General features: G+C 41.1%; 1 protein-coding gene across 1 annotated transcript in view; it reads left to right on the top strand.

Annotated features, from left to right (window-relative positions):
- Positions 1-1,374: 1,374 nt before the first annotated feature.
- Positions 1,375-26,718, top strand: part of pmpcb (peptidase, mitochondrial processing subunit beta) — a 25,984-nt gene continuing 640 nt past the window's right edge. The window contains exons 1-12 of the mRNA XM_067427015.1: positions 1,375-2,278; positions 2,521-2,637; positions 7,651-7,737; positions 7,813-7,942; positions 9,536-9,734; positions 11,368-11,447; positions 15,188-15,294; positions 18,345-18,488; positions 18,565-18,725; positions 18,803-18,888; positions 20,244-20,332; positions 23,103-23,178. Of these exons, the coding sequence (XP_067283116.1) occupies positions 2,198-2,278; positions 2,521-2,637; positions 7,651-7,737; positions 7,813-7,942; positions 9,536-9,734; positions 11,368-11,447; positions 15,188-15,294; positions 18,345-18,488; positions 18,565-18,725; positions 18,803-18,888; positions 20,244-20,332; positions 23,103-23,178 (1,357 nt within the window). The 5' untranslated portion in view covers positions 1,375-2,197. The remainder of the gene's footprint in view (positions 2,279-2,520; positions 2,638-7,650; positions 7,738-7,812; positions 7,943-9,535; positions 9,735-11,367; positions 11,448-15,187; positions 15,295-18,344; positions 18,489-18,564; positions 18,726-18,802; positions 18,889-20,243; positions 20,333-23,102; positions 23,179-26,718) is intronic.

Here is a 26,718-nt window from a genome sequence, read left to right as displayed (position 1 = left end):
GTGTGCTGTGTTCAAACCCCACTAATGTGTGTTATATCTGTAGATGATCTCTGAGCTGTGATGGTCTAGTGGTCAAACACACGTTCTCTGTGTGTCAGGGTGCGTTAGCGACGTGGGTTCGAATCTCACCTTATCCTGTTGGGATGATCCTCAACTTTAAACGCTTTATTGTGAAAGCACCGGTGCGGTTAAAGGTGAAATATAAGTTCCAGCAAGTGCAAAGACAAGAGATCTGTGGCTCACTGGTATGAGCGCTGCCTCACGGTTCAGAGGTTGCCGGTTCGAATCCTGGTCAGATCTCCAAGAAATGAACGAGTGGAGCGATTGCAGGATGGAGGGATGCTGAGGAGATGACAGTGTAGTGGATGGAGGTACGAGGAGGAGCTGGAGTCAAGACCACAGAGGGGCAGCTGGTTATCCAGAAAAACAGCTGGAAAATTGTCGACTTAGTCTGGAGGATGGATATTTTTTATATAAGTCGACATCTAAATAATAGATAACCGCTGCTGGTTATGGTCCCAGAAATCCCCAGGGGGAGGAGTATTGGATATTGCCTCCCCCCTTCGTGTCCGTCCTTCTCTCGCTCTCCTGTCCGGATGTGGAGCTCCTGCCACAGCCTGTCTCAGATCCAGATCAGGCAACCGTTCCTCAACGCAACCACGCTTCAGTGACCAGGCCGGTTTCGAACCGGGAACCTCTCGACCGGAGAGGACATGCTCACACCACTGAGCCACTGGCACTTCCACACTACACCTGCTTTTTTTTGGGGGCATGTCTTTTTTATTTGGACCAAACCAGTGAAACGTAAGATTTTAACAAGAAACAGCGGGACTCGAACCCAGATTCTTCACATGACAGAGCAGCGTTTATACCACTGAGCCACTGGAGCTTTCACGCTCAAGCTAATTTTTTGGGGGGCATGTCTTTTTTATTTGGACCAAACGAGTTAAACTTAAGATTTTCACAAGAAAGAGCAGGACTCGAACCCAGATTCTCCACATGACAGAGCGACGTTTATACCACTGAGCCACTGGAGCTTTCACACTCAAACTGCTTTTTTGGGGGGCATGTCTTTTTTATTTGGACAAAACCAGTGAAACTTAAGATTTTCAAAAGCAAGAGCAGGAATCGAACCCAGACTCTCCAAATGACAGAGCCTCAAACAGACCACTGGCCTTTCCTCACTCTAACTTCTTTTTTGGGGGGGCATGTCTTTTGTTTTTAGACAATTTGTTTTTAAAACTTTGGACTTTAAATCATGATAGTCAATGTTTTTTTGTTTTTTTTTCACCATAAACAAGATTGCCACAAACCGATGATTTGAGATCTCAGTTTCCACGGCATGTATTGCATGCGAATCAAACCTATGACCTTGTACTTGATTGTGTTCAGTTTGTGAGTTATTTCCTAAAACTACCCAGAGCTTCTTGCATCCGAGTCACGGCAAAGCATTTCTGAACGAGTCTCAAGCTCGTTTATTTATTATATGTCCATATTCAGTGTTTTTTTTTTTTTTTTTTTGGCATGAGACGAGTCTCTTATGAACTGAGACTCCCATGAAATAAACCAAACCATCAATTCATGCTTTGTTTACTTCAAACTTAAAGTGTATCACAGTGACAAAACTGATCACACTTATATAATTTAGACCTGAGAATGGCTGGACAACTCAACTTATTTACAGCAGTCGTAATTTTTTTTTCTTCTTTTGATTTATGCAACTTTTATTAAAAGAACAGAGCACATTCAAGCGGTTTAGAAAGAACATGACATTTCATACACAATAGTAGGCTAAATCAAAATATACGCAAGTATAACATGCACAATGACAGAAATAAGGACTGTAATATGCAACATAACTAATTACTTCCCCAACACTGCTGCCAAATAAGAATTTACATAAATGTCACGTGTGTGTTTTTATATTGTACTGAGCCATAGATATGTAGACACTAATTAACGTATACATATCTATTCTGAGATCTATTCTCATCTGCTGGTCATATAAGTGAACTTATCGTGTAGTTTTACATTTATCCACTAGACGGCGTAATAATTGAAGAGTCACGATGAATAGCGCTTATTCATGTGATCTACATAAAATTATTATAATTAAATCTTGTGTGACGCAGCCGCACGTGACTTTGACCGATTCTGTCCAATCGGAGCTCGTCTTTTCTGAAGCGTCACTCACAACATGGCGGCGTCCGTGCAGCGTCTCGGCGCAGCGGGGAGACACTTCATAACGCGTTTATTCAACACGACAGCCACTAAAAGGGTAAGAGATCACAAACACAACATTCATTTACTTTAAATATGTCGAAATATTGATAAGTTAAGTCATATAAAACAGCTTGGTTGAGTATTCGGTCTCGGATGATGCAAACGTACCTCATAATGTGACGCATAAATAATTTGATTGGTTTTGCTACTCAAACCCGTTTTAATATTTACCTTCTATGTGATGCTCGGTAAATTATTAGTGTATAACATGCTTTATGAGTGATGTTTGTGTTTCAGGCAGGCTCAACTCAGGCTGTCAGTCACGTGGTGTTAAATGTACCTGAGACAAAGGTCACGACCCTTGATAACGGGCTCAGGGTGGCATCCGAGGACTCCGGGCTGTCCACGTGCACGGTGAGTAAAGTTGCCAAATTTAGAAAAGGAAAATAAGGGACACTCAAAATAATTGTCCTGTACCACACAGTAGAGCTGCACAATTAATCAAATTTGTAATCGTTATTACAATTACTGATGTCTCAATTATGCAATCGGTCAATAAAATGTAATCGCAGTTACAAAGAAAGTCCACATCTGTGCTTACTTTTTTTCTTCTTCCTCCTACATTATCTTAAGTTTTTCCCCCCATTGTTTAAGTTTTATTTTTAGTATAACATAATACCATGCTTATTTTGCTTTTTATTTATTTAAAGAAACCAAACCAATGTTTTCAGCTTGTTTCATTTGATATAACAATATGGCATTCGGTCGCTTCAAACTGTTATAAAGCTATTCAAAACTTAATTCAATGTCAATTGTGATATAATCGTAATTTATCGTTGCAATTACAAAATCTGGGGAGTAATCGACAATTATGATTTGTCATATCAGTGCAGCCCTACCACACAGTGTATGTCATGCATAGGTGTGTGTAAAAAAGGGTCTCAGACTTGTTTTGCTTAACCCGTTTATGTACAATTTCATACAAAAAAAGTCACACAAACTATTGTTCAAAAAAGAAAACTAAAACCAGTGTTTAATAAACGTTAAATACAGGAATAAGAGCTGCAATCTCTCCCTCTCTCCCGCTCTCGCTCTCTCTCTCTCTCTCTCTCTCTCTCTCTCTCTCTCTCTCTCTCTCTCTCTCTCTCTCTCTCTCTCTCTCTGATTTTGAGTCACATGCCCCTACAATGTTTTTAGTTGTTAAAGGGTCATGAAACCCCAAAACACTTTTTTTGAGATGTAAACAGATATGTATAGGCTGCACATCATTGAAAACACTAAGGGTACTCATTAATGGTATTCATATGTGAAAATAGTTATTTTTGCATTTTTCAGAGCGATTTCTGTCTTCCGGTTTGAAAAGCTTAGTCGGAGCAACGTCCCATATGCTGATGTCGGCGCGGGCTTTTCGGCCCAAGTATGGGCTGCTGGGCACATGCTGACGTCGACCGCTCCGAGCGATTCTCGATATATATTCATGACATAAAGCTCATTCAGTCCAATCCCTGCGCTGTAGTGTGCATACAAGATAATTTAGTTAATATGCATGAGACAGTCACTTCTGTCAGGCTCGTCTTGCATCATTATTGTAGAGATATGGTAGGCTAGGCGTTGTGCTAAGCTAGGCGTTGTGCTGATACGAAGTAACGTAAGGGCGCCGAGCGAGCTGTAACCGGCGCCGTCTGTGGAAGCCTTTGCTACAAAGGCTCGGTAAAGTGAAATTCACCTGAGCACTCACACGCCGAACCTGCAAGCGTTGACTATCTATGTCAGGAGTGCATAATAACCAATCTGTAATCTGTAGGCTAATGAACAAAAGCCACGTCCTCTCCGTTTTATTTGTGGTCACAGCCATGCACTAACCGCATGTGTTCGGGCTCTTAGTGAAACAGCGTGCTGCGTATTTGGACAAATATAGATTTAGCTGCCGAGTGATAGACAGCGCGGATCGTCACGGCAACCCAGCGCGCGTCGCTCTGCTTCAGATGCGCGGTCGAGACCATGAAGCCTCAAACCCCTTCGCTTTTACCCCGATCTAGAATTACACATCTCTGTCACATCGCATGTTGGGTTGTTCACGTTCTCTTATCACGTCGGCGCGTTGTTCATCTTGCCAAACAGCGTGCATATTTGGACAAATATAGTTTTATCACGTTTGCAAAATATTTCGTCATGCAGAATAAAATTTATTTTCATTTCTCACTGAATTATGCTGGTTTGAACTTTGAAGAGCTGAATGATTTGCGATCTCTGCTGCACGCCACTCATAGCTCTCTCATTCGCTGTACTCATCCCTCATTTAATCTCACTGTGGTAAACAATGCCAACGTGAACCAAGAACATGTCTCAGAACCGCTGTAACTGCTGCTGTTGGGATCGCTAATCTTAATGCACCTACTGACCCTATTTATGCAAACCATTCCCTCTTTCCACACAATACCATCCCACCTTTTCACAGTTGAACACTCCCCTTTTAACAAGCCTTTTCAAATCGAAGGTGTGAAAAAACACTGCTGCAGCGGGGGGTTTCATGACCCTTTAATGTATGCCTCTGTCATAATCACTACAGTAATGATAGACAAAGGTACAGTAGGTCTTTGATAAACTGTCACACTCCCCTTTATTCATAGTTTCCAGTCAAGTCGAGGGCAAAACCGCCATTGAACTGCAGAACAAGCCTGCCAAATTTCCATTATAAAACAAAAATATGTGAACAAGATGCATGTTTTGGGTACTTATGACCCATATACAGCACCTGCTGCAGTATTTCAGTCACTAAAAAAGCGGGACGGTTTTAAATCGCTTAACGTGAAAAACACTTTAGGGTGAGTTGCACCAATAAGGATTAAATTAAAAACACTAATCTAGTTAAATTATGCAGTAAACCTGTTATAGAGCTGATCAAGCAGATGGAGGGTGAACTGACACCATGCAGGCTAAAGAATCCAGCAAATATCAGTGCAACCCACCCTTAAAGTGCGGTAAAGTACTAAAACAGTGATATTAAAACATCACATTCATTTTACACCTTTTTGATGATGCATACTATAAACAGGCAAGCAGATGTACAAAGTATGCAACATCAACACGGTATAAACTGAATTTGGTCTTTTAATAAAACTGTCCTACTGTTTTAATACTGACCACAAACCTGGTAAAAATGACTGGCGAGTAATGGAGGAGAGCCTTGTTTTGCCCTCCAGGTGGGCGTTCCTATAAGTGTGACGACAAGTAGGCCTGTTGCATTATTCAATATATCGATATATCGCACAATATAAGTACAATACAGATGCAATATATCGCCCATTATGTTTACATGATGATGAATGTCACCAACATTTTACTCGATTGTGCTGTCATCTTGTATGTTTTCCGTGACGGAGGCGAAAGTGGTCCTCGGGGAGTTCCTTCCCACAAAGAGCCGTTACCGAAAGGCGCCATTTGAGGTGTTTTCCTCATATTAGTGTTTTCCTGACAATTACTGACAGTTTAGAAGAAAGGCCCAAATGTGGTCTATTTCAAAGCCGCAATCCCCTGTTCTGGAGCACATATAAATGTCAACGCAGAATGATGAGTGTTAAAGCTATTTCACAAGGGAAAATGTTTATTTACTATTTATTCAATTTTTGGTTTGGGATCATATATTTTTTACCCTGAATTTTCACGATCTTAAGAATTAAAAGGTTGTCATTTGAAAGTGTGTAGGTCTACTTGCATTATTATGCTGTTATGTAAGGGATGATGTACACCCAGCCAGTTGTTATCGCAGAATAAACCCCCGACAGAGGGGTCTTGCATCACTGAAGGGGTTTATTCTGTGATAACAACCGGCTGGGTGTACATAGTAGCCGTGTAATAAGCGGGATAAGTCTCAAATAAATTAGACACAAAATATTGTCTTGAGATTAAATATTTTATTCGCTCTTACGCAAAGCTTCCGCGAAGAAAAACAGTGCTTTAAGCCTTTATCTATTGCTGCTAAATGTTGAAAATGAATGCCGAAAGGGTTAGTTCAGCCAAAAATGAATCCAAGCCTATGATTTACTCACCTCAAGTCATTATAGGTGTTTATGACATTCTTCTTTCAGACAAATACAATCAGAGTTATGTTTAAAAAGTCCAGGCTAACGTTAATCCCAGCAGTAGTTGGAGCTGTTTTTGAAGTCCATAAAAAATGCAGCTGTCCGTCAAATAACGTGCTCCACACGACTCCGATGGGTTAATAGAGCCTTCTGATTCCAATCGATGCGTTTGTGTAAGAAAAAATATCCAAATTTAAAACTTTATAAAGGAAACCCGCCTTGAAGTCTTCCATTGTAGCCCACGGCTGTTTAAGCCACAAGATGGCGCCAGCGTTAAGCACAGAAGTAGAACCGGTCAAGATAACTCGCAGTACCCGTATGAGCGGCGGTTATCTGGAAATAACATACCGCTGGGATGCGCGATTGACCAATCAGAATCAAGTATTTCACAGAGCCGTGTAATAAATTAGGATAATATATATGTAGTGTCATAAAATAGTCTTAAAATAACAATAATATCGCTCATTGTAATTGTTTCTGGGACGATATATCCCGAAACAAAAAGTAGTTATCGTGACAGGCCTAACGACACATGAAAACTATAAATTATATTCATTGTGCTTGATAAAAGGTGCTTTAAAAAGTCCTTGAATCTGCTGTTCATGAAGGAGCAGGAACCCTGTAATGAAAAATATTGGGTGACACTTTATTTTACAGGTTTTATTTTCTCGTGGGGTCGTAGGTATTTTTTGACAGGGGCTAGTCAGTGATTTTATTGACGTCTGAATCCAATGTCAGTGTTTTTCTCCCACCACCCGTATAAAATTCCCTGGCCGAATTACCTCCTGTTTTTAGACAATCACCAAGGTCGTGTTGTGATTTAACTGCTGTCCGAATCCACATCTCAGAGTTTTCAAGAATATATCACTTAAAAATTCACTGTTTATATCCTTTTTGACCCCTGCAGAGCACCGTATCGTTGAGCTTCGCTGTAATTTGGATGCATTTTAAAGATCTAGCTTCCACTTTAATTACTGAAATCCTGGCACGTATTTACAAGAGAGATATACATTTCATCACTGCTCAAAAGGGAAAGGGAAGAAAAGCACATAAATATCTGTAATGGGCCGTTATTACGGCAGCAATATGTTAAAATAACCCGGCAGTACTAGATTTACGTCATGCAAATAAGAGGCTGTATTAACTTAATTAACTACCATCTCTTAAAGTTTCAAGTCTTTACGACTTACTGTTTGGTCGGTCTGATCAATTTCATGGGAGAATCCTGAATGGTTTGACCCCTTAAAATAACAAAATTATGAGTATGTAGGATTAAAAACTAATCCAATGAGGACAAGTAAATGACAAATAATTAAAATATCTAAATTCTAATCCCATGATCCAGGTTGGTCTGTGGATTGATGCCGGGAGCCGGTATGAGAACGAGAGCAATAATGGTACGGCCCACTTCCTGGAGCACATGGCGTTTAAGGTAGGAGAAATTAGCTGAATTCTCTGTGTCTAAACATTGAAATAATTTGCTTCAGAAATCATTGATATGTTTCAGGGCACCAGGAAGAGGTCACAGCTCGACCTGGAACTGAAGATCGAGAATATGGGCGCTCATCTGAACGCCTACACCTCACGAGAGCAGACGGTGTATTACGCCAAAGCCTTCTCCAAAGATCTGCCCCGAGGTAAACCCCAAACATCAGCCCGTCGTCTCGCAGAACGGCATTGTGGGTGTGCTGTAAATTAGAGGTCGACCGATAGTGGATTTTACCGATAACTAGGTTGGACCACACTTGCCGATAACCGATTAATCGACCGATAGTTTTTTAAATAGATAGTGGATAAAACTAGCCTGACGTGGTCATACTCAATTCTAGTCAGAATATGAGTTTGGTGCTCCATTGGGCTATAATTATGAGGCGTGTTTCAACCGAACCAGGAAAGACCTCAATTGGATAAACGTGACCAATCAGAGCAACTGAGCGACGCATAACGTTAGCTGTCAAATGTCAACAGAATTTAACTGCACTATGTTGCCAAGTCTGCGGTTTTCCCGCAGGTTGTTTTCCATGTCCGCCGAATAATATATAGACCCATGAATGTCAATTTTAGCAGGCAACCTTGCCAAAATAACACACATCCGGTGGGTGGGGTTACTGAATTAGACGAGTCGGTGGGTGGGGTTACTGAATTAGACGAGTCGGTGGGCGGGGTTACTGAATTAGACGAGTCGGTGGGCGGGGTTACTGAATTAGACGAGTCGGTGGGCGGGGTTACTGAATTAGACGAGTCGGTGGGCGGGGTTACTGAATTAGACGAGTCGGTGGGCGGGGTTACTGAATTAGACGAGTCGGTGGGCGGGGTTACTGAATTAGACGAGTCGGTGGGCGGGGTTACTGAATTAGACGAGTCGGTGGGCGGGGTTACTGAATTAGACGAGTCGGTGGGCGGGGTTACTGAATTAGACGAGTCGGTGGGCGGGGTTACTGAATTAGACGAGTCGGTGGGCGGGGTTACTGAATTAGACGAGTCGGTGGGCGGGGTTACTGAATTAGACGAGTCGGTGGGCGGGGTTACTGAATTAGACGAGTCGGTGGGCGGGGTTACTGAATTAGACGAGTCGGTGGGCGGGGTTACTGAATTAGACGAGTCGGTGGGCGGGGTTACTGAATTAGACGAGTCGGTGGGCGGGGTTACTGAATTAGACGAGTCGGTGGGCGGGGTTACTGAATTAGACGAGTCGGTGGGCGGGGTTACTGAATAAGACGAGTCGGTGGGCGGGGTTACTGAATTAGACGAGTCGGTGGGCGGGGTTACTGAATTAGACGTTCTGTAGAGGTGTGTTTCGTTGCGCAATGACGTAAGTATGAAGCACAAGACGTTTTCTGGGCCTGGTGTCTATAAAAGCTTTTCTTTGACGAACAAGGAAGATTTCAGCTCTGAAACTAAGAGAATATTCTTATATTACCATGACCTTGTATATCAGAAGCTTGAGAGAAAGTCGAGTTCTCAATTCATCACGCCTTTAATGTAAACAATGTCAGTGATAGTTTTTTATGTGGCATCTAGAGGCTGCTCTTGTGCTATATAATGCCACAGACCCTTCTCAGAGCTCTCGTAGGCTACTGTGTAATGACAGCGCACCCTTGTCAGCCGCTCCGCAACGGACGCAAACCGGAAAAACTATCGGTATTGATTTTTACCGATAACTGATTGTTCCACCAATCAGCTATCGATGAATCGGTCGACCTCTTCTGTAAATCAGTCTCTGTTCCCAGCGGTGGAAATACTGGCTGATATCATTCAGAACAGCACGCTGGGAGAGGCGGAGATCGAGCGGGAGCGTGGAGTCATTCTCAGAGAGATGCAGGAAGTGGAGACCAACCTACAGGAAGTGGTCTTCGATTACTTGCACGCTACAGCCTATCAGGAGACGCCTCTCGGGAGAACCATCCTGGGCCCTACGGAGAACATCAAGTATGTGCCACACACACAAACAACATCATCATACTTTCACCAGTGCATTAAGACAATTGTTTCATGAGTGATGTTTACATATGCAAGTGAGAAATAATTAAGCTGCAGGAATCAGGGTCGGGAATGACACCATTAAAGGGTTAGTTCACCCAAAAAGGTAAATTGAGTCATTAGTTCCTCTCCCTAATGTGGTTGGCCAGCCGTCAGACCTCTGTCAATAGGTCTTATAGAGGTCTATAGAGACCTCTGTCAATAGGTCTTTGTTTTGAAATCGGCCCATCACTACACAAGTCGTTATTTTGTGTTTTTTTTTGCGCACAAAAACTATTCTCGTGTCTTCATAAAATGATTGTCGAGCCGCTGTAGTGAGACGGGCTTTGTAACGACGTCTTTAGTGCCTTTATGGGTCTTGAGAGAGGAAATGACATTGGTGTCAATGAAGGCCTTTCTGAGCCATCGGATTTCAACACTAATATCTTCATCTGTGTGTGAAGATGAGCGGAGGACTGACGGGTGTCCAACCACATGAGGAATTAATGACAGAAATTTCATTTTTGGGTGAATTAACCCTTTAAGTATGGCGTTATTTCCCTGTCAAATGTCGAGAGCGCATTATTGTAGCACGAAAGTACATTAATATAGTGCGCGAGCGCAAATCTCTCTCTGCCCAGAGAAAATTCTTCAAGAGCAGCGTATCTGAGAGTGCACGCACAGTTCTCGCGCACGAGCAGAAAGAGATTTGCATATCCACACGTGTATCAATAAATTTGAAGTCACAGAAAAAAATCTTTTAGGAGTTGTAAACTTGAGGCTTTTTTTTTGCCGTCTTACAAACACAACATAACAGTTACACATTCTTCACTGCAGGTGCACAAATCCTATTCTACGAATCACACATAAAGAAACGCATACGCTCACATTTTTGCTACAGTTGCTGTTTACAGAAAAAACCCTGAAGTTACATAAAACACTGCTAAAAGTGATAAATATTATAGTATGTGCTGTGTGAGATGTAATAAACAAACATATAAAAAAGACAAGCAAAAGAAGACTTAGGAGTGGCCTTGTAGGGCAGCAGAGCAAGTGCATTCTGGGAATTGTTCTTTCATCCACATGAGCCAAAAAAACATTTTCTGGCTTTTCTCAGTCTAGAGGGCACCAAATTAAAAAATAATTACACATTTCTACGACAAATGACCCAGTTTAAATACACATTCATCTTCCTAGCGGTGAAGTACCCCTTTAAAGATCGAATATGTAAGTTAAAAAAAAAAAGTCTTTTCTATCACTAGAGAGTGGCTTTCTCTAGCCAGAAAAACTAAACATTTTCACCATGTTTAAAAAAAAAAAGTGTTTATTTTTTTGAACAAACCACCTTTAGAGTATAGATTGCAATAAAACCGTAAAGTTTGGTGTAAAAAAAAAAATCTGTAATCTACAGATGCAAATAGATAAAGTGCAATAAAAAATAAACACTTGAATCTGTATTTTGGATGTTTTCTTCCCACTAAGTCTGAATGCTATGGGAGTAAAATAGGCCACAATTGACCAGTGCATGGAAGAACGCTGGTTTTGCCGGTAGTGTCTCGATTTAAAACGGTGACGAATCTGACGAAATTTTGATCTTTTGCAGAACTATAAACCGAGGGGATCTGGTCGAATACATCACAACACACTACAAAGGGCCGCGGATTGTATTAGCGGCAGCCGGAGGTAAAGCAACAGAAACCGTGGCTGTGTCCGAAATCACACACTCTCTTGAGTAGGTACTTGTTTTAAACAATCACTTCACGACCGCTAAAAAGTATTAACGATTAATCGAAAAATAATCGAAACCGAAGTTTAGAAGCTCTAACCGACGTATTTTTCCCATGTCGGTTATTTCGGTTTTAGTCACGTGACTCCGCCTCGTCAGTCACATCAAGTGCAGTTTGCAGGAGCAGTCATCTTTGTTTATAGATGCCCAGAATAACTACAGTAACTGCATGTTTTACACAGTTTATACAGGTAAGTTAATTGCCGTTCTTATACAGCAGGGCTATTCAAATCTTACCCTGGAGGGCCAATGCAGTGCAGAGTTTAGCTCCAACCTTAATCAAGCACACCTGAACATGCTAATCAATGTCTCCAGGATCATTAGAAAATCACAGGTGGGTGTGTTTGATCAGGGTTGGAGCTAAACTCTGCAGTGTATTGGCCCTCCAGGGTAAGATTTGAATAGCCCTGTTATACAGGGTTCCTGCGGGGTCTTAAAAAGCCTTAAAAGCATTGAATTTATTAATTTGGAAATAATACCTTAAAAAGACTTTAAAAGTCTTGAATTTTGATGTCTCGGTCTTAAATTGTGCTGTATGTAACTTCTCTATATTGTATTTTTCCTCAAAAGTTTCTATTGTCAACCACAATTATTCTGATTAAATAACATAGTATAAATAAAGAGTGGCGGAACCAATAATTGAGAACACAACGCAGCCCCGGGTCACAGTACACACAAGCACAACACACAACAACAACAACAACACACCACAACACACACAACACCACTACAACACAGCAACACACCACAACACGCAACAAAACACAACACACCACCGCAACACAACAAGAAAACGCAACACAACACACCACCACAACACAACAAAACACAACACGCCACAACACAACAAAACAAAACACAACACGCCACACACCACAACCACACACCACACAACAACACAACACACAACCCCACATACCACACACACCACATACACCACACCAACACACCCCACAACAGCACACAACAAAACAAAACACAAGACCACACACTACACCAACACAAAATTTTCACACTTCTCCTTTCCTCGAGGTCTGTTTTTCTTTGCTGGTAGGGACGTGAAATAGGTATTATTTTTTTAATATAAAAGGTCTTAAAAAGACTTGAATTTAACTTGAAGAAACCTGTAGGAACCCTGTTATAGCCTACGCGCTGCTGCCCCCCCCCCCCCCCCCCCCACACACACACACACACACGGTGCGAGCAAGCCCCTAAGCCAGAGCTTTCACTTTCGTCCTCAAAGTTTGTCAAGTAAATGCGTTTAAAGGCTTGGCAGATTGAACATTAAAGTGATTTTAGACCATCAGATGTGTATAATGTTGAACTAATCCCTGATATATTGTGACAAACACTCAGACAGAAGCTCGCACATCACGTGAAGATCGCGTACAGAAACGCAGTGTCAACGCTGTCCTGTGACTAATTAGCTTAGAAACTCAACCGTTATAGGCATATATTTTAATACCTTAGAAGTTAGTACAAACCACAGTAGAGCTGCAACTAACGATTATTTTTTCTGTCGACTAATCTAACGATGATTTTTTTCGATTAGTCGACTAATCTAACGATTAATTTTTTTACCCTTTGAAATTTGTAAAAATTCTGTGGCACCCCCTCGCATAAGTTACGCTAGAGGTGTAACAGTACAGACTGCTCACAGTTCGCTTTGTATCGCGGTTTTAGGTTCACGTTTCAGTACAGTTCGGTATTTGCTATGTTCAGGGGAAAAAGGACTACTGTCAAATGAAAATAAAGAAAATAAGAACAGATAACTTAAATAGAAGCAGCAGCACAAATAAATACTATTGAGCAAAGATGAGAATAAAATAAACAATGCTTTAGGTAGGTCTAACATTAGTTTTTAGGTAGAGAAATGGAATGAAGTAATCAAAAGTAAAATAACCACACATTTAACTGTTAAAATTAAAAAAAAAAAATCCTTATTAAACTTACAAAAGCTATTCAGTCAGGAGCAGTGAGTGATGTCTTTATCTTTTGTTTGACATTAAACAGACAGCAGTGAAGGCTACTGCCCCTTTAAGACCCACGGATAGTCGTCGTATTTTCTGTATAAAGTTCACTTAAGGCATTGAGTAGGCTATGACATTTTGACATATTTTTTGTGAGTTTGTCCGTTTAAGCACAGGATTTGAAAGATAACTCAATATTTGCGCGCTTTGGGACGAGTGCACAAAGACAGATCTTCTCATTCGAGTCTCCTGGCTACACGGGGGTGATGACGGTGAAAATGACTGCTCATATTCGGACGTACAGCAGCACTCGCATGCGTTTTATAATCGACATCGACAGAAACATTATTTTCCAGTTACAACCCATATTAAAGATGCGTCATCAGATGCGAGATGAACCGAAGTGTAAGTGCGTCCCGGCATCTTTTGCTCGGGATCCCGGTTGGGAAACACTGGTCTGTATTGATTGACACCGCGCTGGTTTGTTTAGAATTATATGAGCGCCGTGACCGCGCGCTGCCGCGTGATGAAGGCGTGTCGCAACTCTGTTATTCAACTGCTCTGGTTTTAAAAGCTATGTCACACTAAATGCGCCAAAATGCAATAAAACTTGTTTTACGGTCAAATGCAACGTGTGTGTGTGAGTGAGTAATTAGACGCTCAAAAGGGCGGAGAGAGAAGTTAAGGAAATGCAGCTAAACGAATATGCGTGCGTCTTTTAAATAGCGTAAAAATGAATGAATGCCGAATGTGGCGGCCGTTATTGATTATGTGGCAGTCCTCCACAAATTAGTCTATGTGTGGGAAACACTGTTTGGCCTCTGTTTAAAGTATTCCCATACTTTTGATATTCGCGGTCTAGGTTTTTGTGATAGGAGCAGAAGCCAACATTACGCGAGATGAACGTCTGACACGACGCGTTGACGCATTTCACGAACGTCGACGTATTTCCGTAGTCGACGTCATCGATGACGTCGACGCAGCACTAAACCACAGCTTCATAATGAACAGAGACGGTATGATTAATTCACACACACACACAATCACTCCCACATTAATGCATTTAAATAACTGTGTACTGTGTTCATTTATCTGTATCTGATGTACAACAAGCAGAAATCTGCCCCATAGACAATAACTGCTGAAAGTCAAACGTTTCCTTCAAGCATTTTAAAATCATAAAGAAATGCACTTTCATAAAAAATAAAAAAAATCCACCTTTTAATAGTAGAAAATATTTACAGTAAAAACCTTATGAGGGCAAAATAATCGTTCATTAATCGTAATCAAGGTAAAATGTCAAAATAATCAAGGTTTTTATTTTTGGTTAAATCGTTACAGCCCTAATAGTATGAATGTGTTTAGTGTAAATGTAACCCTGACACATGTCATGTGACCTACCAGCGCTATTCACAAATCCTTTCCCTTGGCCTCATGGGATAGTAAAGTGTCTTCTCACTTCGTATGCCTACTCGTACTTTAATTTCAGACATACTACACTTGTCCCATACTGTTTTACTATATAGTAGGGAAGTATGTGATTTGGGATGCAGCCACTGTAGCTCAGCATCACTGTTCATGTTCAAGCAAGTCCTTTGGTTTAATCGTTGACATCTGGCTCAGATTTGGGCCGTTAGTAAACCAGAATTGTTTTTCTGTCTTTTAAGGAGTGTCACATAATGAGCTAATCGATTTGGCCAAATTTCATTTTGGAAAGCTGCCGGCCAGATACATCGGAGAGAGTTTACTGCCCTGCCATTTCACCGGGAGCGAGGTAAACACAAGATCACCATTATTTGGATGATGGAATTATAATGAACATTAATAGTCATTACACCAGTTTGTTTCGAGCGCTTTTCATACACATTTTTTTAAAGCAGACTCGCTGAAAATCATGGTGTTAATGTTAAAGGGGCGGTGAAATGCTGTTTCCTGCATACTGAGCTTTCCACTGTTAAAGACTTGGATTCCCATCCTAAACATAGACAAAGTTTCAAAAACTAATGTTGGACGTTTGATGGAGTATTTCTGTGTTAAAATACTCCTTCCGGTTTCTCACAAGTTTCGGAGAGTTTTTTTCGAGTATGGGTCGGCTTGACGTTAATAGAGCGGAAGGTCCTTGTATGGGCCGTACGGCTCTTCTCCCGGTAGGGCGCGCGCGCGTGACTAGAGCGAGAGAGGAAATGCACGCCCATAAACACTCTCAGGTGCAGATCCAGTCGTCCGTGAACACTTCTGTCGCGCCACGCTCCACTTTATTCCTATGGGTGACGTCGAGCGACTTCAACGCTTCAGCACAGCATTCTGGGAAGGCAGCGCTGCATTTGAACCGATTTGAACGCAGAAATGACGGGAAACTTCACAACATCGCTTCAGTCGCGTCTCAAAGTGGATTTACACGCCACTGCTGTCAAGACTTTACCAAATCAACAAGAAGTGTGTTTTTGACGGAGCGGTCCCAGCGATAAAGGTTCGGTCCTGCTTTGGAAGCAGCCGGTGAGTTAAACTGCTTCAGATGTCTGTGCTGTCGGCTATCGTCGCGTGAGTAAACATCAGTAAACGACACGATCGCGTGCTTCGTCATTCAAATGCGCTAACGGTTAACGTTACTCCATTGTTGCTCTCTGTATAACGTTACACTAGTCTGACGTGCAAAACCGTTTTGCTTGCTACTGCTAAGGTTTAGTCACATGCAATAGTCCATAAACCGAATCATGTCCTCATAAACTGCGAGTAAACACACACAAATGTTGACAGGCCACTAAATACAGTCCATACCACAGAGACGGACGTCCTGCTGCTGCTGTTTCTCCTGTTCAGTTTATTTCAGCCCCCGAATGATTCTGGATCATCTCTTAGCTGATCGATAGCGATGGGCTTCTCCACGCTTGAGGACGTCACCGCTTTGTTCGCGATCGTCATTCTTTAGCTCCGCCCACACGATACGCCTCCAGGCGCTCGTTTTTTTCCGGAAAGACTCGGTACAGCCCATATTTCTTTTATAAATATAATAAAACTAAAGAGTTTTTGGAGATATGAAGGATGCAATACTACTCTATAGGTACTCAAGATTGACGTGAGATTGACTGAAACTGAGTGTTTCACCCCACCTTTAACGTTACTTGCGAATGCGATGGATGGGTTCTCTCTCACGTCAACGCGATTGTTTAAAGTCCTTTTTATAGAATTTTGCATCGCTGTTGTTTCTCTATCACACAACTGCAAATTACAGGCTAAGTGAATAGGCAAACACACTTCATGAAGCCACAGGCGCGAGCCGCGTCACATACATGAGACAGCCTATTGCCTTAACACAGCTGTCAATTAAACATCATGCACACAAAAAAAGACTGCAAAAAAACTATTTTTATTTATTTCAGTATTTGAGATGTTATAATAATTTTGTAATTATGTTAAAATAATTTAAACAACTTTTATATAAAAAATATTATTATATATGTATAATAAACTGAGGGGGCCTGTCATCATAGTGGCCCGTCCGCTGGCTACGCCCCTGATGTTGAGGCCTGCCCAGAAAAACGTTGGTTCTAATAATATCCCCGGCCGCTATTAGAGACCGGCCTTTATTTAACTTCGGCAGTGCTGGAAACGTTACTTTAAAAAAAGTAATTAGTTGTAGTTACTCACTACTTGTTCCAAAAAGTAACTGAGTTAGTAACTGAATTACTCTATAATAAAAGTAACTCGTTACCAGGGAAAGTAAATATTTGCGTTACTGTAAAAAAAAAATTGTTATAAGTCATATTTTTTTTAACCAGTTTTCACAAGTCAGTTGAAATGAGTAGAACAGACAAGTGTTTATAACTTTTTTTTAAATTTTCAAATATGTAAAATAACTTGGATGCCCCCAATATTAAGTTAAATGAATGAAATGGACACTAAATATAATCAATTATTATAATAAAATATTGTACACTAATCTACACTATTTTAATGTTGCTGTGGGACAATGTGAAAGACCTATCAAATTCAATACATTATTGTAAATATAGTGGAACAATAAAACTAAATGGTAGCCTGCTTGAAGCATTTTCTTCCTCTCAAAAGTAAATAGTTTAACAAGAAGTGAAGTGCTCTCAAGTCTTGTTTGAATGGCGGGCTTATCCACTTTCTCGCGAGAAAAACCTAGTTTTGGTGTCTAATGTCGTGGGTCTAATCATTTGATAGCGGAGCTCACGTTATCTTTTGCGTTCACCGACATGGAGAGACTCTTCTGGGCATAAGTTGCACGTTACAACATTCTTACCTTTCACCTCAACGCGGGGAAATGTTGTGCTTATACTTCCAGTTTGCGAAAGCTACCTTTGAAGTCATTGGACATGCCATCGCTCTGACTCCTGATCGCTGGTTGCATGCGCGCCAGTGTGTCTCACACACACACACACACACACACACACACACGCTGACAGAGCGCGCGCCTGTTCGGATGAAAACAGCTTCAGTGAGCTCAATTATAGTAACGCCGCATTTTTTTTCTCAGTAACGGTAACGGCGTTGCAACGGGGGAAACAGTAATTTGTTTGATTACTCGTTACTGAAAATAATAACGCCGTTTATCTATAACGCCGTTATTCTCATCACTGACATTCGGTGACAGCGAGACCGGCCAATGTTGATTTACGGTGTATATATAGAGATAGAAATACACCCTATTGACATGCATTATACGAGCAATGGCTGGAGTTAAAAATCTTCTTGTTCTACTGTAGAAACAAACAGACCTACATCTGGAATGCCCTGGGGGTCAGCAGATAAACATCACATTTTCATATTTGGGTGAACTATCTCTTTAATTCCTCACAGATCCGTGTCCGAGATGATAAGATGCCTCTGGCTCATATAGCCATTGCCGTGGAGGCTGTCGGCTGGTCACATCCAGACACTATTCCTCTAATGGTGGCCAATACGCTCATTGGGAACTGGGATCGGTCCCTCGGTGGCGGGATGGTAAGATCCTCTCACTAAACTCACTTTACACCGAAAACACCCAAAAGTCAACTAACTAGATGTAGTTTCCTCGTAGAACTTGTCCAGTAAACTGGCACAGATGGCATGTCAGGGCAACTTGTGCCACAGTTTTCAGTCCTTCAACACCTGCTACACGGACACCGGTCTGTGGGGGCTTTACATGGTGTGCGAGGCGGGAACCGTCAACGAGATGATGCATTTCGCTCAGCTGGAATGGTGAGAGCTTGACTTTTACTCGCCTTCTCCTTTGAGCTGAAAGTGCGGATAAGCAGTTAACATACGGTTTGCTTTAGGATGTCTCTGTGTACGAGCGTGACTGAAAGCGAAGTGAACCGAGCTAAAAACCTGCTGAAGACAAACATGCTGCTTCACTTGGACGGTAAGTGGAGCATTACATAAATCACAAACGCATGTAGAGCGCTTTAAAATCATGAAACAGAAGCTGCGCTAGTATTTTATTCCCTATTGTGACGTACACCGATCAGGCAAAACATTAGTGAATAACACTAATAATCTCTTCATCGCGGCTCCTGTTAGTGGGTGGGATATATTAGGCAGCAAGTGAACATTTTGTCCTCAGAGTTGATGTGTTAGAAGCAGGAAAAATGGGGAAGCGTAAGGATTTGAGCGAGTTTGACAAGGGCCAGATTGTGACGGCTAGACGACTGGGTCAGAGCATCTCCAAAACTGCAGCTCTTGTGGGCTGTTCCCGGTCTGCAGTGGTCAGTATCTATCAAAAGTGCTCCAAGAGGAACAGTGGAGAACCGGCCACAGGGTCATGGGCGGCCAAGGCTCATTGATGACCGTGGGGAGCGAAGGCTGGCCCGTGGGGTCCGATCAAACAGACGAGCTACTGGAGCTCAAACTGCTCCAGAAGTTAATGCTGGTTCTGATAGAAAGCTGTCAGAATACACAGAGGAGCTCAGTTTGTTGCTCAGTCAGGGTGCCCATGCTGACCCCTGACCCCACCGAAAGCACCAACAGTGGCACGTGAGCATCAGAACTGGACCACGGAGCAATGGAAGAAGGTGGCCTGGTCTGAGGAATCACGTTTTCTTTTACATCACGTGGATGGCCGGGTGTGTGTGTGTGGCTTACCTGGGGAACACATGGCCCCAGGATGCACTATGGGAAGAAGGCGAGCCGGAGGAGGCAGTGTGATGCTTTGGCCAATGTTCTGCTGGGAAACCTTGGATCCTCCATCCATGGAAATGCCTTTCATGGAAACGGTATTCTGGTGGCTGTGGCTCTTCCAGCAGGATAATGCTCCTGACACAAAGCACAAATGCTTCAGGAATGGTTTGAGGAGCACAACAGCGAGTTTGAGGCGTTCCCCAGATCTCAATCCAATCGAGCATCTGTGGGATGTGCTGAACAAACAAGTCTGATCTATGGAGGCCCCACCTCACAACTTACAGGACTTAAAGGATTTGTTGCTAACAACTTGGTGCCAGATACCACAGCACACCTTCAGTGGTCTAGTGGAGTCCATGCCTTGATGGGTCAGGGCTCTTTTGGCAGTAAAATGGGGACCAACACAATAGTAGGTCAATGTTATGCCTGATCGGTGTATATCTATAAGTAAAACGGCTTATAGAACAAATGTAGGGCGGGGCTTGATTTTGACGACTATATCAGAGAATAGATTACAAGCGACCGTATGTGCACAGATAACTCATTCATAATACTGCAATATACCATAAAAATAGTTGATTTTGATTTCATGGACTTTAGGATCCACACCCATCTGTGAGGACATTGGGCGGCAGATGCTGTGTTACAGTCGCAGGATTCCTCTGCATGAGCTGGAGGCCAGAATAGACGTGAGTAAACAAACATGCTGACCTTTGACCCACATCTAAATGCGTTTCAAGTTAAGGTCCCCTAAAAAAAAAATTGCATAGCACCTCAAAAGACTGCGTTATTCGGATGGTGATTTATTTATGGTGGATGACTGAGTTCTGTGATCCCTAGAACCCAATGAAATCCGTTTTATTTCAATAATTACATGTTAGTAATAATAATTAACAAAAAAAGAACAAATTGAACTCATGAAACATTCAATTTACCAACAGTTTATATATTAGCCGTTATAGTTATATTAGTTTATATATATATTATAAGGAGACGGCTATTTGCATGTGAAAATAGCAGCATTTCTTAGCGATTTACAGTAGTTAATGCGATTTATACTTCTAGTGGCAGATATTATTTGCACCTTAGTGTTGTTGTAGATTAAACATTAGGGGTTAAAGGTACACAGCTCGGTTTTGAAGTCACAGTTCGGTACAGCAGGGAAGAGAAAACTAAATATAAAATTTGCTTTTGTCTGTCCTTAAAATGAATTAAATTATAACTAAAAGTTTCTTAAAGATAATGCTGTACGAGCCCTTACTTGCACATGACTATAATATCAAAGGACAGAGCCCAAACTATTAGCCTACATTAATTTGCTATTTATCTTTAGATCTAATAATCAACACTCAAATAACGCATTGCATGCAAACATGTAAACTTCACGAGGCAGTTTTTGCATTAACTTCTAAATCTAATTATAAAATAGTTTTTACTTCAATTCGTTGTTGAAATATAATCATTTATATACAGTGGCTGTCATTTAAACATTAAATAATCCAGACATCAGTAACCGGTTTAGTAGAATATAATCAATATATAGGCTAATATAGTGCATATATTCAGGGAAGAGTTTGTTTCTCTAGTGAACTCAGCTGCAATATTGACTGCTTTTGTTCTATTTCAGCAGCGAAAATATTTCCAAAGATCACAGCAGAACCATAACGCATTTCGCAGCAACAGTGTGTTACTAATTGATTCAGTGTTTGAAGGAATCAAAGATTCAATAACTTGTTCACAACTGCTTCATTTTTGAATGATTCAGCCATCTGAACGAATCGACGCAATGACTCATTAAAGGGTTAGTTCACCCAAAAATGAAATTTCCTTCATTAATCAATCACCCCAATGTCGTTCAACATCTCTAAGTCCATTCATCCTCAGACACGGTTTAAGATATTTTAGATTTAGTCCGAGGGCTTTCTGTCCTTTGAATGTAAGTGTATGCACACTTTGCTGTCCACGTCCAGAAGGTAATGAAAACATCATCACAGTAGTCCATGAGACATCAGTGGGTTAATTAGTCTTTTGAAGCGTTGACAATACATTTTGGTACAAAAATAACAAAAAATACGAATTTATTCAGCATTGGCTTCTCTTCCGCGTTCCTCAAATAAAGAATCAAAACTGTCATGATTCAAATCGCGTGTCAGACTGGGAAACTGCTGAAATCACAGGACATTGGCGATATGAATCACGAATCAATCTGCTGATTCGCGACCGTTTGATTCTTTATTTGAGGATTGAAAACAAACCTGGAAGAGAAGACAATGCTGAATAAAGTCGTAGTGTTTGTTATTTTTGGACCCAAATGTATTTTCTCTGCTTCAAGAGACTCTAATTAACCCACTGATGTCTCATATGGACTACTGTGATGATGTTTTTATTCCCTTTCTGGACATGGACAGTATAGTGTGCATACGCTCTCGGACTAAATATAAAATATCTTAAACTGTGTGTGAAGATGAACGGAGGTCTTACAGATGTTGAACGACATTGGGGTGAGTGATTAATGAAAGAAATTTAATTTTTGGGTGAACTAACCCTTTAAGACGCACCTGCTGCCACCTACTGGTTGTTTAGATTCACGTTTAAACATTTTCCAACATTTTATTACGTTTATTCAAAAATACAAATCTTATAACATTATTTAATGCAGTTGTAATTTTTCAGTGTTAATTATTTAATTTGATTGGTAACACCCCTATTGTCTTATTTTAATTTAATGTATAGATAAAATTTAAGAATATAATATGAAACTTAAAACAAAGCCTATATTTAATAAGATTAGTGGGGGAAAAAAATGTATAATCGAAATAAGTGTGAACGCTGTCATCTGAATCCTGTGCCACCACATGCAGATTTAAATATGCCAAAGCTGATTGAACACTGATGAGGATATTGCTTCAGAATGAATTATATTTACAAAAATAAAATAAACCCTGCTAAAAGCCACGATTGGCCTTTGGTGGTTTTCATAATTACAAATAATTACCATCCGAATAGGGCTTTAGGATGTGTTCACACTTGGCATGTTTGGTTGGATTAAAACGATCTCTAGTGCGATTGGTCATTTGAATAATAAGGACAGAATGCTCAAACATACCAATTTTTTCTCGTCATTCTCGCGATGTTGCCCATCACAGTTCAGCTCAGGCATCGGAGCCGCGTCTCCTCGCAGCAGATCTTGGTTTGTGTGTGTGATGAAGGGACTCCTTCACACGCTTTAAGCTCTTGAGTTCTCAGTTGGTCAAAATATCATATGTAGCTACCCACATACAATGTGTGTTTATCCCAGAACACGGCATTGTTTTGAATGTTCAGTCATAATAGCCGACCAATCAGGTTGTGAATGTATTCCTATTGCCTTCAGGTTTGGTATCTTTAGGTTGGGTGTTAAAATGCCAATGTGGACCTAAAAGTGTGAACATGCCCTCATTCTTAATGTTCTGTCCTCAGGCCATAGATGCCACAACCATCAAGGACGTGTGTATGAAGTACATCTATAATAAAGCTCCTGCTATAGCAGCGGTTGGTGAGTATCTACCTTCACTCTCTTATACTGAAATATTTTATACTTTCTCAACCCTGGTCCCCAATTAAACATACCTGATTCAACTCATCAGCTCGTTAGTAGAGACTCCAGGGCCCGGCTGTACGAACACAGCTGCTAAGTTAAAGGCGCAGTGTGTAAATGTTAGCAAATTGCAGAGAAGTTTGTCCCTTTAGGGCTACTGTAGGAACATGGCTGCACAAAATGGTGGCTTCACTGTAAGGGTAGATAGAAACGGCTCATTTTAAGGTAATAAAAACATAATGGTCTTTATACACCACCGAAAACAGTTATGTATATTATATTGCATTTCTGTCAATAGAGCATCATAAAGATTACACACTGCACCTTTAAGACATTTCCCTATTATACAGTAGACAAAAATAGTATGTGACAAGATTAGTAAATCCGAATTCACAGTACTTATAAAAGTGTGCATAAGATGGACACTTTACTATCCCATGAGGCCACGGGAGGATCTGTGAATGACAGTGAAGCGACCCATCTGACGCTGGTAGGTCACATGATCATTACAACATGGCAGATTTAGGACATCCAGATTATACACACAGAACATACTTTTTACTTTTCCTATTCAAATTAGACCAATCTAACCGACTTGGTTATGACCAGACTTGAAGAAAACAAACCGGGTTTCACAGACAGGGCTTAGACTAAACCAGGATTAAGCCTTAGTTCAGTTAGGGCATTTTAAGGGATAGTTCACCCCAAAAATGACATTTGCTATTACTCATCCAATATCTTCGATTAAGATATTTTTTATGTAAATTCACCTTTCAAGGTCCAGAAAGATAGTAAAGCCATGGTTAAAATAGTCCATGTGATTTTAGTGGTTCAGCCTAAATGTTATGAAGCGATGAGAATACTGTGTGCTAAACCCAAACAAAAATAACTTAATTCAGTCGTAATCTTATTGCTGTATCGTACAGGAACGATGATTTTTGTCCTCCATTGTTCAGATTTCTGTTGTGAAATGTGACATTTCTGCCTCCGCTCGTAATCACGTCACTATTAGAGAAGGCTCCTGATTGGTTAACACAGCGCGAATATCCACCAAAGGTCAGATTTTTTTAAATCGCCCGAAACGCTTCATTCGTGCCTTTTGCATTAACACTCGTGCTTAACACTTAATTCGCGTCTGGTGTGAACGCACCATTACAGGTTGGGAATTAAAGGCACATTATGTAATATTTTAGGATTAAAATATCCAAAAACCACGGAGTGGATGAAGCGTAAGCGCTCGTCTGACAGAATAAAAGCCCCGCTCAATCAAGTCATCAAGACACGCCTTTGTTTTGAATAAGACATCTAGGAGGTGAGAAATTACATATTGTGCCTTTAAAGACAAGTTTCATTTTGGGGTGAACTAATCCTACAGGTAGATGTCTTAACATATCTCTTTCAGTTAAAAAATGCATTTTAGTCAGGGACTAGTTAGTTAGTTAACCCAAAAATGAAAATTGCTTTCCCTGATTTCGTTCCACACCCGTAAGACCTCCGTACATCTTATTTAGTCTGAGAGTGTATGCACACTATACTGTGCATGTCCAGAAAGGGAATAAAAAGATCATCACAGTAGTCCATATGAGACATCAGTGGGTTAATTAGAGTCTCTTGAAGCATCCAAAATACATTTGGGTCCAAAAATAACAAAAACTACGACTTTAATCAGCATTGTCTTCTCTTCTGGGTTTGTGTTCAATCCTCAAATAAAGATTCGAACGGTTATGAATCAGCGAATTGATTCATGATTCGGATCGCGTGTCAAACTGCAGAAATCACGTGACATTGGTGATCCGAATCATGAATCAATTCGCTGATTCATACCCGTTTGAATCTTTATTTGAGGATTGAACACAAACCCGGAAGAGAAGCCAATGCTGAATAAAGTCGTAGTTTTTGTTATTTTTGGATGCTTCAAGAGACTCTAATTAACCCACTGATGTCTCATATGGACTACTGTGATGATGTTTTTATTCCCTTTCTGGACATGGACAGTATAGTGTGCATACACTTCCATCGCTCTCGGACTAAAGATATACGGAGGTCTTACGGGTGAGGAACGACATTAGGGTGAGGAGTTAATGACAGACATTTCATTTTTGGGTGAACTAACCCTTTAAGCCTTGTCTGTGAAAGGGGTGGGCAATCCCAGTCTTGGAGGTCGACTGTCCTGTAGAGTTTAGCTCCAACCCTGATCAGCCTGTAACCCTGAAGGCTTTGAGCTGGTTCAGGTGAGTTTGATCAGTGTCGGAACTGTACTCTGCAGGACAGTGGCCCTCTAGGACTGGACCTGAGAGGTCAGAAGAGAGACATTAGGACCAGGGTTGGCGCGCTGCTTTAAAGGGTTAGTTCACCCAAAAATAGATGTTGATCTGCTGACCCCCAGTGCATCCAACATGTAGGTGTGTTTGTTTTTACAGTAGAACACAAATGAAGATTTTTAACTCAACCGTTGCTGTGTGTCGGTCATATAATGATGTGAATGGGTAACAATTCTATGAGAGCCAAACATACAAAAAAAAAACATGCTTAGACAACGTGCACAAAAACCCTGCTGCTCTTGACGACACATGGATGTCTTAAGACACGAACCGATCAGTTTCTGTGAGAAACACAACAGTATTTTTGTTTTGTTTTTACCTCATCCTGACGAGTCTCATCAAGTTTTCCCATCGGCTCTAACTTCCGCCTGATGAGGTCAAGCGCACGCGATCATAGATATATATACACCATGTAGAGCCTCGTTCGACCGATCTGTGCAGGCACTAATGAGGCTTCTATATATACACATCTATGATCGCGTGCGCTTGACCTCATCAGGTGGAAGTTACTGCTGATGGGAAAACTTGATGAGACTCGTCGGGATATGAGGTAAAAAAATAAATACGGTTGTGTTTCTCACAGAAACCAATCGGCTCGTGTCTTAATAAATCAATGTGTCGTCACGAGCAGCAGGGCTCTTTGTGCACGTTGTATAAGCATGTTTTCTGTTGTTGCTCTCATAGAATTGTTACCCATTCGCATGATTATTATGACCGACACACAGCAACGGTTGAGTTAAAAATCTTCGTGTTCTACTGTTAAAACAAACACACCTACATGTTGGATGCACTGGAGATCAGCAGATCAACATCTATTTTCATTTTTGGGTGAACTATCCCTTTAAAGCAGTGAGAATGTGATGTTTATCTGCTGACCCCCAGTGCATCCAACATGCATGTGTGTTTGATTTTAACTCAACTGTTGCTGTGTGTCGGTCATATAATGATGTGAATGGGTAACAATTCTATGAGAGCCAAACATACAAACAAAAAAAAACATGCTTAGACAACGTGCACAAACCCTGCTGCTCCTGACTACACACTGATTTAAGACACGAGCCGATCGGTTTCTGTGAGAAACACAAACAGTATTTTTTTTTACCTCATCTCGACAAGTGTCATCAAGTTTTCCCATCTGCAGTAACTTCCGTCTGGTGAGGTCAAGTGCACGCGATCA

Source organism: Pseudorasbora parva, chromosome 20, assembly GCF_024679245.1.
Source record: "Pseudorasbora parva isolate DD20220531a chromosome 20, ASM2467924v1, whole genome shotgun sequence".
NCBI classification, from domain to species: Eukaryota; Metazoa; Chordata; class Actinopteri; order Cypriniformes; family Gobionidae; genus Pseudorasbora; species Pseudorasbora parva.
This window is presented reverse-complemented; position numbering and strand designations above follow the sequence as displayed.